This window comes from Tursiops truncatus, chromosome 14 (assembly GCF_011762595.2).
Source record: "Tursiops truncatus isolate mTurTru1 chromosome 14, mTurTru1.mat.Y, whole genome shotgun sequence".
Classification (NCBI taxonomy): domain Eukaryota; kingdom Metazoa; phylum Chordata; class Mammalia; order Artiodactyla; family Delphinidae; genus Tursiops; species Tursiops truncatus.
The window spans coordinates 4,837,977-4,853,027 of record NC_047047.1 but is presented as its reverse complement, the minus strand read 5'-3'; the positions used below and the strand labels follow the sequence as shown (position 1 = coordinate 4,853,027).

General features: G+C 51.3%; 1 protein-coding gene across 1 annotated transcript in view; it reads left to right on the top strand.

The window, feature by feature from the left end:
* Positions 1 to 4,977: 4,977 nt before the first annotated feature.
* Positions 4,978 to 15,051, top strand: part of IL1R2 (interleukin 1 receptor type 2) — a 39,923-nt gene continuing 29,849 nt past the window's right edge. The window contains exon 1 of the mRNA XM_019931236.2: positions 4,978 to 9,285. Within this exon, the coding sequence (XP_019786795.2) occupies positions 9,272 to 9,285 (14 nt within the window). The 5' untranslated portion in view covers positions 4,978 to 9,271. The remainder of the gene's footprint in view (positions 9,286 to 15,051) is intronic.

The following is a 15,051-nucleotide window of genomic DNA, read 5'->3' as shown; positions in this document are numbered from 1 at the left end:
TGACTGTTACTGCTCCGGGGTTCCCCATCCTTGAACATCCTCACTTGATCTCTAAGGGCTGTTGAAGATCAGGGTGCAGACTCTACCCCCGGGGCAGGGCGGGGGCTGAGCTTCTGTCTGGCACCCAGCACTGTGCTGTGCTGAGCCTGGGACCCGGCGTCGACCCTGGAGGGCGACCAGGCGACCAGGCATGGGGGAGTGGGTTTGGAGAGAGCCTCTCACCTACCCGTCCTTGGAAGGCATTTTGCCTTTGGCCTCATTCCACCTTGGCAAGAGTAACAAAGCAGGTTGCTTCTTGATGGAACGTGATAGGCTCAACCATCAGTGTGAACTACGGGTTAGCAAAAGAAGATGGTAAACAGACACGTCCCATTTCTTCAGGGACATGACATTCTGGAGTGAAGGGTTCTGTTGCTACATGCTGGGAACTTAGAGGATGGTTTCAGTCTTGTTGGGGATGTTTGCCATCTTTCCTGGTGTATTTTAATCTTCTGAGGATGTGGGTGGCCATCGGACCCGCGTTGCCGATCCCCTCCCGGTGCAGTGCTGAGCTACCTCCTCCAGCCCCAGGCACGAGGACTCTGCCGTGTCCCTCCTGGCGCTGAACTGGCAGCTGCCCTTCCAGCCTCCCTGGGCGGTGGGGATGGGATCATGGGCTCCGGAACCACAGGGCCCAAGGTGGAGGTTCGGCTCCAACGTGAGCTACTACTCTCGGGTGGTTCAGAGCAACGGCATTGAGTGGTGTCACAATTCTGGTGGCTGGAAGTCGCAGGTCAAGGTGTCCACAGGCTCAGGCTCCCTCTGGTGACTCCAGGGAGCCTCCGTCTTTGCCTCTTCTGGCTTCTGGTGTCACCAGCCATCCTTGGCATCCCTCAGCTTGTAGGTGTGTCATTGAACTCACACAGCTGTCTCCTACTGGTGTGTCTTCACATTGTCATCCCTCTTGTGTGTCCATCTCTGTGTCCAAATTTCTCCTTTTTATAAGGACGCCAATCATATTGGATTAGGGTCCACCCTAAGGACCTCGTTTTAACTTGGTTGCCTTGGTAAAGATGCAGTTTTCGGCTCAGGTCACATTCTGAGGTGTTGGCGGAGGGAGTTGGGACTCCAACATGTCTTTTTGGAAAAAGAGAATTCGACTCCTAACCTGCGCTCTTTTGACAAGTTACTTGACGTCTGCATACCTCAGTTTCTTTATCTGCAGAACAGGGCGGCTAGTACATCATAATACTTACCTCATAGGACTGTTGGGATGATTAAGTAAGTGAATATGTAAATAAAGTGCTTGGAATAGAGTCAGGCGCTTAGGTGCTCTGGGAGAGAGAGTGGGTCTGATCATGACCCCTCTTCACACTCGCAGAGATGCAGGTGGTGTAGACGCTTACCAAGGGTGTGGTAAGTTGGATTAGGAACCAAAGTCAGTCTGGACCCAGGGATGGCTCCGGGGGAGGCCGGCGGGGAGACCAGCATCACCCTGGGTGGCTGATTGCACCCGGAGAGCACAGAGCCTGGTCTGGAAAATGACTTTCTCCTTCTGCTTTTTCAAAGAATTGTCGTCTAAGCTGGCGAGGCTTGGATACTCATCGGGGAGCAGGGGAGGGCTTCAGCCCTTAGTCTTTAACCGGGTGAAATCCCACCACCAGGGCTTCCTCATCTACAAAGGGAGGGGGTGCCCTGGGGGACCCCAAGCGTCTTCCCACTCCAACAACCTGTGGGTCCATGGATACCCAAGAACAAGGGCAAAACCCATGGTGTTCTGACCAAACAAGCCCCAATGCATAGTTTGCTTGGTTCTACTAGAATTTGGCCCAAGATGGCCCCAAAGCTTGGGCGGCTCCTCGGGCCTTGTTAGAATGGTCCAGCTGCCTCCTGTCTTTCAGGGTCTGGAGGAGACAGAACTTGGGACTGTGGAGCCCCTGGGGTTCTAAGATTCCCAGAGGATGAATAGCGGATTGATTGAATCCTACAGCACCCGGCGGATTCCTCTCCCCCCTCACCCGGGGCTGTCATAAAGTCTGGAGGTAGAATTCCTCTGCACCCCTTCCTGGGCTGACTTCTCTGGGTATAGGCCCAGGAGGGTAGGTCAGGGGGGCATGTCTGCCCGTGTGTGACCCTAACACTGTCTTCTTAGTCACTGGGAGAGTGGTCAGGACGCCTGTGGGTCATCTTCCTCTTGAGCCGTTGGTGGGGTGAGGGGTGCTTCCTTGGAGTATTTGGGAAGGGGGTCTTGCTTCTCCATTCAGACGCTGGAAAGAAAGGCATGAACCCGTGATTCAGGTAGGAGACCATTTACTGCCCTATTTGATTCTCAGTCATTGTTTTGAGAAAGACATGAGCTTGAAGTTGTGGGAGAAGGCAGGTATTTAACGCCGTGGCAAGTCTGTCAAGTCCACTCCGGAAGTGGACCCAGGCTAACAGAGTGTTCTGAATAGAGAAATAATTACGACTTGTTATCAATGCATCATCACTTTATGGTACATGACTAGTTTTCCTAAGTTAGTAACATGTATTTGCTGTAATTTTGTTTGTTTTTTACTTAGCAAGCCTTTTGGATACAGATGGGATCAGAACAAACGTCACCCTAGTCCTGTTTCAGTTGCCAGCACTACTGACGCCCCTACTTTTACTGCCTTAATGTAGCTGGATCAAGCCCGAGACATCGCAAGGTGAGGTGCCGCAGACTCTGTGGGCGGGGACTGAATCCAGCAAGAATTGACCTTTGACCCTACCTCGTGGAGGGAATTCCCCTGTGCGGAGGACCTTAGCATCGGTTACTGGTTCCTCAGCATCTCGCTTGTTGTAAATTGACACTCCTTTGTTTACTCCTTCATTTTTGTCATTTTCCTCCACTAGAATGTGAGTTCTTGGGGCAGGTTTTCAAAAATATATTAGAGACATGAATATGAATGAATGGGCTGCCGACCCAGACCTTGGTCTTTTCTGAGCTTGGTTGCTGTGAACTGAAGTCAGCTTCCCCTGGTTGACCTGAGTAGATGCTGGCCATTAGATCTGGAAGGTCAGTTGTCTGCGAGGCCCCTTTGATGAAGTCTGGCAAACCCAGGCCTCACCTGTGTCTTCCTTAGGGCCTGTCCTCAGTGAGTGAGCCTTGGAATTTTCTTACTTGTTTGTGTTTTCTCCCTGCGGCAGCCAAAGTCAGGGCCCTGGAGGAGGTGAGCGGCCCGAGGCCTCAGGCAGCAGCTCTCAGTGCTGGCAGCCGGCCCAGAGACCACAGGGGAACTTGAGAGTATCGCCTGAGCCAGCCCCATGGCTCCCACCTGCACTCCCCGGGTCTCATTGGTGAGAGAGTGGCCTGGCGTGGGTATTTGTCAGACGTCTCTCGTGGGCACTCAGAGGTGAGAGCCACTGGAATAGCCCTTCCCACATTTTGTCCACATCAGAATCATCTGGGGGTGGGGGGCTCGTCAGACCCGAGTTGTTTGCTTCCTCCTCTAGTTTCTGACTCAGTGCTCTGAGGTGGGAGCTTAGAATCTCTGTTTCTTCTTTTGGGGGGCAGATGTGCCACGTGGCTTGCGGGATCTTAGTTCCCCGACCAGGGATCGAACCCGTGCCCCCTGCGCTGGAAGCTCGGAGTCCTAACCACTGGACCGCCAGGGAAGTCCCAGAATCTGCATTTCTAACGAGCTGCCAGGAAGCGCTGCTTTTGTCCGGGCCGCACTTTGAGAACTGCTGCCCCAGGGCTCCGTCACAGCCACCCTGATTCTCGCTGACCCAGGGCTTTCTGCTTCCTGCCCCTGCTGCCCCGCCTCCCCCCTTTCTCCAGCTGGGGGGCTCTTGCTTTGCCTTCTTTACTGGTCTGCCCTTTGCTGAGCTCTGGGTTCGCCCCGACAGGATGTAGAAAAAATTGTTTTTATCCACTTCTGTCAAGCCAAAGGAGATGGGAATGCTTCTAAAGGCGTTCTAAGTGGGGGGGAAACGGACTCCCCAGATGGGGAACTGTACGCATGGAAGTGGACGCAGTTGAGGGAGGCTGGGGTGTGGGCTCCGGGCTGGTTGGTTTGTGTTTGAGAGGCACACTTACGGGTGAGTCGTTTGGTATCTCTAGGAACGGGCTAGTCCTTGGAGGGGTCAGCGAGGCCCCAGACGTCAAAGCTAGAACACAGACGTGCTTAATAAAAGACTTGGTTAATCCAGGGCGGTTTGCGGAGTAAAGGGGAGGTCTTGGCTCTGAACTTCAGATCCGTTTTACAGTGTCTTTCCTAAGAGCACTGTCCAGTCCATAAACTATGGATTGGTGTGTCACTGCCCCTTGTCCTCCAGATTCAGCCGGTCTCTCCCATGCCATGTTAGGGGCGACCGTCCCCTTCCTTTTCCTCTCCGGTGGGCTGTCCCTTGCTCACGGTTCATGAACTGAGGCCAGCTACAGCCGTGTGAGGTCACTGATCCCACACAGGCTCCCTGGGGCAAGTGTAATAGCTCCGGGAGCGCTGGGTGAGGTGGGGTGACCGGGAACCGCACGGAATGGTGCCTCCTGTGAAAGCTGGAGTGCCAGACCCTGACGGGACATTGAGGAACCCGCTTCCTCTTTGTGATTCGCTTCACCCGAGGTCCTCAGCCCAGCAGCCAAATGCTGTGGAGCCTGCCCTTGACGTCCTGCCCTGGGGGCCTGGAGTGTTCTGAAGATGACACATCGGAGTTGGCTCAGCCTGAAGTCTGCATGCCTGTCGGGAGGGTTGGCAGGCGCCCATGCCCAGGTGCGGTTTTTTACATGACATGACACACGGATGAGAAGGCCGTGGGTGCATCTGGGGCCTGGCGGGGTGATTCCGGAACCATCACTGCTTCCCAGAAGCATGGCGCTTGGGTGTCAGCTGAGCAAATGTTCTGTGTGTCACTGAGATTATTAGAAAGCAGAGAACCATCCCATGACTTAGTGGAAGCTGGGGGCAGGGGCTGTACATAAGCTGGAGGGTTATCAGGGCCGGAGGAGGTGGGAGGTGTGGGGAGGGCGGCCAGATCTGGAAACTTCGCTTCCCGTCTGGATAGACGGGAAGCCGCGGGGACTGTTGGCAGGCACGTCTTCCTGGCCACCCTCGGTGATGGGACACGCGGCTGGTTCTCTGCAGCAGAGTGATATCAGCATGAATAATCCTTGCGTTGCTTCTCATAGAAGTCAAATCTCTAGGACAAGGAAATGTTGCTGTTTCTCGTTCTAAAGGAATGGAATGTCTCTACACCCCTCCCACCCATGGATGGCATGGTCCCATCTCCACGCGTGGCCTGGCAGTGCCCTGGGAGGTTGGCTTCTAGGTTTGTTCTTCTGGATGGGCCACGTCCCCAGCACCGGCCCCATGTCCCCGGCCCAGAGGTGGAGGATGAGGCAGAGGGAAGCAGGGGCACAGAGAGGGACAGTGGACCTCGAATCAGAGCAGCCTTCTGGAGTCTCCGGAGCCCACGGCAGAGGGAGGGCTTGGTTTGTGGATGCAGGATGCAACGGTGCGTGTGTGTGGGGGGAATGGGGAGCTCTGCGGCCTTCAGTGGGGCTGGGTGCCCTGGGGACGGGGTGTAGGCACGACACGGGCCCAGCGTCCAGCTGGCCTCTGTCCACGCCCCGGGCCCTGTGGGCAGGATGGGGGAGAGTGGGCAGTGGCCGTTAGAGTTCTCATCCCTTCGGGTGTCTCTCACTGGAACCAGGGTTAGGAGGAGGAAAGCCAAGGAGGAGCTGGAAAGAACTGAATACTAAACAGAGTCTCTCCTGCAGCTCTGGAATCTCTGTGCACGCTCTCTACACCACGCCGTCTAGACAGCCTTGACCTTGAGGTGTGGCGGGCACTGCGCTCTTCCAGTCCACACTTATGCAGACCCATTCCCGACACTCTGTAGCATCGTCAGGCACAGGCTCTGAGAACGGGAAAGGAATCTTCGAGCTCGTCAAGGCTGAATATAACAGTCCCCTAAGCACACCAGGCTCCCCCCTGGAACCTGTGGTTTGGGTACCTTATACGGCAAAAGGGGTTTTACAGGCGTGATTAAGTTGTGGATTTTCAGGTGGGAAGACTATCCTGGATTATTTGGGGGGGCCCCACATAGAGTCACGAGAGTCCTCCTAGGAGGGAGGCAAGAAGGTCAAAGAAAAAAGGCCACGTGCTGATGGAAGCCCGGGGGAAAAAAGGGCAATGTGCTGGGGGCCGCAGTCAGGGCATTGAGGACAAACTCTAGGACGTGGAAAAGGTAAGAGAAGGATTGTCCCCTGGAGCCTTCAGAAGGACCTCAGCACTGCCAACACCTTGACTGTAGCCCCTTGAGACCATGTCGGACCTCTGACCTCCAGAACTGTAAGAGGATCCGGTGGTATTGTTTTAAGCCATTGTTGGTGGTAATTTGTTACAGCAGCAAAAGGAAACTAATACAGAACTCATTGACCTCAGCCCTCTCTTTTTACAGCTGAGGAGACTGAAGCCCATTTGTGGTAGATATTTTCCTTTTTAGTTTGCTAATTGGTAAGTCGTTTATGAGAAGGGAATGATTTTTCTCCTGCCTCCGTGAATAAGACCAAGTTTTTTTCTGTAATTGTCCTGTTGACGAGAGCAGGCCTTAGAATTCTCAGTTTTATGGGGTCTGATTGCTGTATTGATTCTGTAGGTTCGATGACCATATTTTCTTGAATCAAAATGAAAGAACTCTGATCTGATAAGTATGAGTGGGCTTGTGGGGATAATAAGACAGAGGTTATTCCATAAAACCAGGGACAAATAGCCCGCGCTGTAATACATGGCGTAGAGGCCAACCCACGCCGTCCTGGCCGCCAGCTCCCGTCTCACCTCCCACACCCTCTGCCTCCACAGCACAAGGAAGGAAAGGGGGTGGAAATCTTGACACGGGGTTTTCAGAGGATGCTGCTGCTGATTTCTGAACCAGGACAGACTTTGAAAAGTCCTCCTGAGTCTAAAAAACGAAGACTCATTGCTTCAACCCTTGCAATAGACATCCTGGGCGACCTTCACCTCAAACCTCAGAGGATTTCGAGATACTACGGAACATTCTGTGCTTTGTTTATTTCCCATCAGTTGGTGGAGAAATTGAACCAATGCACTGGTGACAGTGGGAACAGGTCAGTGTAGGCCCTGGAGGGGAAGGAGGGTGCAGAAAATGTAGCCCTGGAGATATTGCAGGATTGGTTCCAGGCCACCACAATAATGCGAATATCGCAATAAAGTGAGTCACATGGAGTTTTTGGTTTCCCCATGTATATAAAAGTAATGTTTACACTCTACTGTAACCTATCGAGCATGCAATAGCATTATGTGTAAAAAAGTACATACCTTAGTTAAAAAATACTTTATTGCTAAAAAATGCTAACCATCACCTGAGCCTTCAGTGTGTCATAACCTTTTTGCAATCATGTCAAAGGTCACAGATCATCATCACAAATACAGTAATAATGAAAATGGTTGAAGTATTTGGAGAATTACCAAAATGTGAAACAGACACGAAGTGAGCAAACGCTAATGGAAAAATGATGCCAATAGGCTTGCAAAGAGCTCGGTTGCCACAAACCTTCAATGTGTAATAAATGCAGTATCTGCAAATGGCAATAAAGCGAAGCCCAGTAAACCGAGGTCAGCCTGCACTGCTGCAGGCCGGGGGACTCGTTCTTGGGTGGCTGTGAGTCTGAGGCGTTAGTTATTGAAAGGACGATTCAAAGATTCGAACAATTCTCGCGGCTTGAGGATCAAGGTTTCCCACAGAAAAAGCTGAGGTTATGTAAATTCCTCTTCATGGATCACAAGATCAGCAGTTACCCTTCAGCAGGGCCAAAGGCACATGGCACGATTTCACTTCCTTTCTTTGGCTCTATTAATGTGGGCTGTCCTGTGCTATTTAGTGACGAGGATCTCAACCAAGGCAGGTCAGCTGGATTAATGTGTTTGGTGGACTACAGAGACCGTGTGGAGAGGACTCAGTTATTGACATGCCCTTCATCCTGGGATGACGATGGTATTTGGTGAGATTTACCTGCTCGGGTGAATTCACACCCTTGAAACTTCCTTGGCTTGACCCCAGATGTATAGCTCACTCTTCAGTCTTACCATGTCAAAATTATGGAACAGAAACAAATATTCCCCCTTCAACTGGTCCTTGGAAAAAGAATAAACACAGATACAAGGTAACATTTACTCTTTGCCCAATAAACTCCTTTTGGGGGTATTTCCAGCTTCCATAAGAACCCCATCATGAAGTTATACACACACTCAGTTAATCCAGTGAACTCACCTGTGGTCCCCCTATGTGCCTGGACCTCAGTTTCATCTCCTTGAAACTGGAGAATGGATTTGACCATCTCTAGGTTTCCATCTTGCTTCAGCATTGTTTCTCTCAGATATTATTTATCCATCTGAGTTGTGACCCTTGAAAGTTACCTTCCTTGTTAGCAAAAGGATAAAACTGATGCCGGCGGGCCCTTCTGACTGTGAGCCATTTGCTCTGGGTATGAAATTCCTAAGATTTCTCTAAAAGAGTTTCTGTATCTGCCTTTTCACCTGTAAGAGCCTCAGTATCTGAATAAATCAGACAGAAGATGTCATTAAGGTTGGTAACAGGGATTTTTAAGGACATTTGGAAAAGTCCTTCCTCTCCATCCAACAGCAGGGGTCCAGGCTCACCCCCTGGGGCTCTATCCTCTCTAGCTCCACGGGGAGCTCCCTGAGGGGGAGAGGCACATTCAGTGTCACCTTTGGGGCTGCTGGGTGGTTAGGAGACACTGGTTTTGTACAGACATGAATTTCCATCCCTAAACTATTCAGTTAGCCAAATCCCACACACTATAATAAATACTTAGAGAATCACCCCCTTCCTTTGCTAACAACTAAAACATCACGTAAGACTGGCAGTGGGGGTCTCCTAACCCTAGAAGGACTTCATGGGAGGGGGGGAAACGGCACCTACCTCGCTGGTTAAAGCCCCAGAGTCCTCCTTTTCTCTTTAATGGGGCCGTGGTTGGGCAAAATACACATCACTTTAAAACCACCTCACAGCTGGAAGTATGTAACTTCTAGCGAGTCACAAAAAATAGGGAAACTTACACAGGGTTTCTCTGGTCACTTCCCCATCTGAGTGATCACGCAGCCGGCGCTACAGCTGAGACGGCGCTCCCAGTGAGGAGGGGAAAGGTGTGTTCACAGCCACCCGGTTGGAGGAGTGACACAAGCCCGATTGGGAAATCCCTGGACGTATAAATTCCTGCCAGACCGCTGAGCTCCCACTGAAGGTGAAAGGCCTGGCAGCCATCCCAGGAGACAGCACCAGGCGAACGATGCAGAGCTGCAGGTAAGAGGGGACAAGGGCAGGGGGGGCGGTTGACCTGGGAGTCAGGACACCTGGGCTCCATCACTTGTGGAGGGCACCTCAGGAGGCTTTCCTGATGGCTCCAGACCCCCGGCGCCTCCTCCGTGTGACTTTCCTCATCTCTGTGACCTTCTTCACCTGTGTGAAAGTGACCTTGACCTTTGGGGGCTTCAGTTTCTCTGTCAAAAAAGGGGCTGGATTGGAGGATTTCTAGGGACCTTCTCTGATTGGAAGTGACCGGCACAACTGCTGTGGAATCAGTGAGAGGAAAGGAATTGCTGAGAGGGTCTGTGTCCAGCTCAGGGGAGGCTGTGCCTCTGAGACTTCCACTGAGTTTAGAAGCTTTCCTCTTTGGAAGGATCGTGGGACGCTCTCTAAAGTACGAGAAACACTTCCAATGCCTGAGCTCCCCGTGCTGGCTGGTCACCAACCCTCACAGCCGTCTTGGAGGAGCAGCAGGCAGAGTGTGGCTAAGTGTGAGTCCCAGAGGCTAAAGCGTCCGGGTTCCAGTCCAGCTGTGCCTGTTACTGGCTGTGTGATGTCACGCACCTGTTCCTATAGTAACTGTCTTTTAAAAATCCTGCTCTCCAGTGAAAAAGTATCACTGACTAGAGATGGTCCACCAGTAATCAACCACCAGGAAGTGTTAAGCTTATCTTTATCCCTTGCTTCATTCCTGTGAAGTAATAATACAACTGGGTGCGATTCTTTAAAGAAATCATTTTCACCGCGATTATAATTAAGTAACCCACGCAGTTTATCTTCACCCTCCCGGCGCCCCGGTCTCCCCGTCTGTAAACCGTGGTGCTGATGGCGAGGCTCACAGGTGGAGGGAAGGGCGTACGAATCCGAATCACACGGAGCTTTAGCGCAATGCTGGGCTCACGGGGTTGCTACCTAAATGGTCCAGCGGTTAAGACTCTGCGCTTCCAACGCAGGGGGTGTGGGTTCGATCCCTGGTCGGGGAACTAAGATCCCACATGCCGCACGGCACGACCGAGAGAAAAAAAGCTTGCTCTCTGTATTAGATGCCCTCCCTCTCGATTCCCACTCCCCTTTGGAGGCCTTGCCTCTTCCTGGCGCCCAGCTCCCTTGGGAGCCCCTGGTCCCATTCTGCCCTAATGCCGTGTGATGCTATTCGGGGCTTGTCATCCTTCTGAATTTCCTCTTCTGTAAACTGAGGCAGTTGAGTGACTTGACCTTCTGAGTCCCTCCGGCAGCTCGACGTCAGCGGTGGGATGCTGGGGCATCCCTCCCGGCAGCCCATCCTGCACCCCCACCCCCACCCCACTCACCCTTCCCTGAGCTCCCCCTCCCCAAGAGAGAGGGGGTCCCTCTTCACCAGCTCGAAAAGGGGGGCTCCTCCTACATGCATGGTAGAAGGGGCACTTCCCCTCAAACCTCATGACAGTTTGCCCATATTTTAATTGTATGTTCCACTTTCTAGCCTGTGTGGTTATCGTAACAGGCAAGAAAGGGAGCTTGGTCGGGGTCGTGGGACTGTGAGGATGGTCCCCGCACCATTTGTTGTCAGCCGGCCCGGGACGCCGCCCCACCTTTCCACACCTGCCACAGCCCTTCCCCTCAATATCCCCACTCCGACCGCACCCTCAAAGCCCAATTGTTTGACAGTCGACACCTGAGTGAGCAGGACGCACAGACCCTAGGGTGGCAGAGTCTAGTGACAGCACAGCTGGAGCAGTGCGAGTGTATAGTGTCGGGTGGTCTTTTTATGTCACCATCACCTGCTCTCTGTATGGGGACACTTGATCGTGACTGTCTCCAATCAGTGGTTCTCAGACGTCAGCCTGCGTCAGCATCACCTGAATGATTTACTAAAATGGATGGCTGAGCCCACTCGGAATTTTGGATTCAGTAGATGTAGGGCAGGAGGGGCTGAGGACTTGCCCTTCGAATGAGTTCCCAGGTGATGCTGAGGCTACCGGTCTGGGAGAAACACTCCCTTAGGAGATGAGAGGAGGTTTCATGTCCAGAAGCAAATCAGCAGGAATAAGTGAGTACCTCAGAGTCTGAAACTAGACCTCAGCTTCCCACCAATTTTGCTCTCTACCCATGAAGGACTGCTGCTTAAAGAAGGAAGGGAGAAGGCAGCAAAAAGATGAAAGGGACGTGGAAGCTTCTGTGACCAGCTGATGAGCCAGACCCGGTGGGGTCACAGGAAAAATAGTGATGGGGGCGATGTTGGTCTTCCAGAATCTTCGAGTCCCTGCTCCGGTGTTCTTAACCTGGTTGAGCATTAAAATCACCTGGAAAGCTTTAAAAACAATCTCCGTACCTGGGACCAATTACGTCAGGAACTTGGGGGTTTGGGGCCCAGGCAGCAGTCGTTTTTAAAGCTTCCCGGGCAATTCTGATGTGCAGCTAGGGCTGGGATCCACTGCTCTATTCTACCTCTTATACTCCTCCCTGTTCCACTTCTATAAACTATTTAGGGACTTCTTTCTCCCTGCAGAGCCTGTGTTCTAAACCTGTCATGTATCTGATGCTTCTCGTTAGATAAATGGGCATTTGATCAGTAGCGTGAGAGTCTGTATGAAACTCCATCTGAACGTTTCTGGAGCGTACGTTAGTTAAGAACCTCTGTTGCATTTTGAGCACAAATAATTCCCTAAACACACGAGGTAAGTTGTGGCACTTGATTGTGGGCCAAAGGAGGCCAGTTTAAAACCTGGATATTATCTTGCTATGTGACTTGGACATAGAAGTTTGTTTCTGGACGTTAGTTTCATTCATCTGATGAAATGGATGGACTAGAGAACAGGGGTTCTTTGCTATTTTAAAGAATTTCTGGGAAGTATTCCACTCAAATTTTATTTATTTATTTATTTATTTATTTTTTATATTTATTTTTGGCTGTGTTGGGTCTTCGTTTCTGTGCGAGGGCTTTCTCTAGTTGCGGCGAGCGGGGGCCGCTCTTCATCGCGGGGCGCGGGCCTCTCACTATCATGGCCTCTCTTGTTTCGGAGCACAGGCTCCAGACGCACAGGCTCAGTAGTTGTGGCTCACGGGCCCAGCCGCTCCGCAGCATGTGGGATCTTCCCGGACCGGGGCACGAACCCGTGTCCCCTGCATTGGCAGGCGGACTCTCAACCACTGTGCCACCAGGGAAGCCCTCAAATTTTTCATGAAATGTCAAGAGGAAATTTAAGAATGCTTGGACTTAACTGGGGATTGCTAACCTGAGTGTATTCAGGGGCCAGGCAGTAAGTCAAATGTGTGAGGCTGTGAGTGACAGGGCCTATGACCCGCTGGAATGAGTTTGTCCCTCGGAAAAGACATTCAGTGAAAAATAACACCACCACCCAAGCTGAAAAAATGCATATCCACAAGTTGAACAGGGCTGTGACCCCCAGTTTGTGATTCCCAGATTAGCTTTGACTCTTTGTGACAATCTGATCACATCACCCCTAAGTTAAAGGGATGAGGGCCGAGTCCTGGCCCCATCACTTCTATTTGTATTTCCTTGGAGGAGTTATTTAACTTCTGTGAGCTCAGTGTCTTTATCTCTAAAACAAAAATAATAATATCTAGTTTGTAAAGTATTGGGAAAATTAAAAGAAATCATGCATGTCAAGACTTTGCCCAGTGCCTGGCACATGGTGGATGTTCAATAAGTGTTAGTTATCCTCACCATCCTCACCATCCTCACCATCCTCACCATCATCCCCATCATCATCACCACCACCATCATCACCGTCATCATCATCACCATCACCACCACATCATCACCGTCATCACCATCATCATCACCATCACCATCATCACCATCATCACCATCATCATCACCATCACCATCATCACCATCACCATCATCATCATCACCATCACCACCACCATCATCACCATCACCATCACCATCATCATCAGATTATGAGGTTCTGACCTCAAAATTTCAGGAACCACCCTGAGAGGGCTGGGGTGATCCGGGTACAGGGATTTAATAGCGTCCCCGCTTTTAGTCCCCGTGGGTATCTGCCTACTTTATTTAAGAATGAGCCAGTCCTTACGATCAATGCTTCTCAAATCACCTGGGGGTCTTGTTAAAAAGCAGCTGTTCTGATTCCCTAGTTCTGGGGTGGGGCCTGAGATTTTGCATTTCTCGCAAGTGATGTCCATGGTTCTGGTCCAGGGACCACACTTTGAGTAGGAAGGCTTTAGAATATTCGAGACGAGGTTTTCTTACTTGGGAGCAAGGAAGTCAATGTATGGCTTTGGATGTGTCCTGAATTTTCTAGAGCTGGTATTCATCAGCATGTTTTCTTAACTGTCTGTGGTTGGCAGAATTCTAAGGTGCCCCCCACTGAGCATGCCTTGTGCAGCCCCTCCCCTTGAATGAGGGTGGGTAATATAAACAGGATGGGATGGCATTCCCATGATTAGGTTACCTTATACAGCAAAGGCGAGGGAATTTTGCAGATGTATTTTAGGTCCCCGGTCAGTTGATGTGAAGTTAATCAAAGGGAAGACCATCCTGGGTGTTCCTGGCACAACCAGCTGGGCTCTTTAAAAGAGGGTCCAGGGGTCAGAGTCAGGAGGTCAGAGAGATGTGAAGTAGGTGGTCGATTGGCCCTGAGGAAACAAACTGTCCCGTTTTATGGAGGGGGCCCCGGGGCAGGAAACAGTGGTGGCCTCTAGTTGCTGAGAGTGGCCTTGGCTGACAGCCAGCAAGAAAGTGGGCACCTCAGTTGTATAATACCTAAGAGATGAATTCTACCATGGCCCCAGGGACGTGGGACAGGACCCCAAGCTTTGATGTCCACCCGTGGGACCCGGAGCAGAGTCCATCCAAGCAGAGGCCGACCTTGGGCCCACAGTGATGGGAGCTAATAACGGGGCTTGGTTTCAAGTCACTGGGTTTGTGGTCCTTTGCTCCAGGGCAACAGAAAACGAACACAGTGTCCTTATTCTTCTCTTTGATTGCTGTGCATGTACGCTCCGGGTTCCACTGCAACGATAACCTACAACATCTCAGTAGCTTAATCCATCACCTCGCTCACGTCACATCACTGTCTCGGGGCAGCTGTGTCAGACCGTGACGGCCCCTCACAGCTACCTGAGGCCATTTTCAAAAGAGAATTTTGTAGACTACCTGTCTGCCTCAGATTGTTTTGACACAAGTGCTGGTGTGGAAAATCTGTGGAAGAGCAAAGCGTTTCTTAATGGGACTTTCTGGGTCTGTGGAAAACCCAGTCAGTCTGGGATGTCTTCAGGCTAATGACTGGGGTTTCCTGTGCCCAGGGATTTCCCCACACCCTATGACTCAAAATCGCTTGGGCTTCCTATCGTGGTTGGCTTTCTTGGTTTTTTAATCTGCTCTTGTGGCCATGTTGGGCCCAGGGCTGGGGAAAATTGTGCCTTCTGTGACCCTCAGAGGACGAGCCATTCCAGGTGGACATATTTTCCAGGGAGTGAAAGATGATCTTTCAAAGCATAAAAAGAAAATCTCATCTGTTCTGACAACTTAATTTTGGGAAGAACTATTTCTAAAATATATGTATCGTGGTGCAAATTTGTAGTCACTGCAACTCGATGTCACAAAAATTTGCCTTTAATAACTTCTCTAGTAAGAATCTCGTTTGGCTCCTGAGGCCTCCTTCCAGGAGGAAAGGGGGATTTAAGCTGCCGGCCCATGTCGTTCCAGTCTAGGCTGGTCCAGCTCTGCCTCTCTTGGATTTATTTGGTCTCTTTCGGGTAGATGCTCAGTCTCTTAGAGTTTCTGACTCTGCC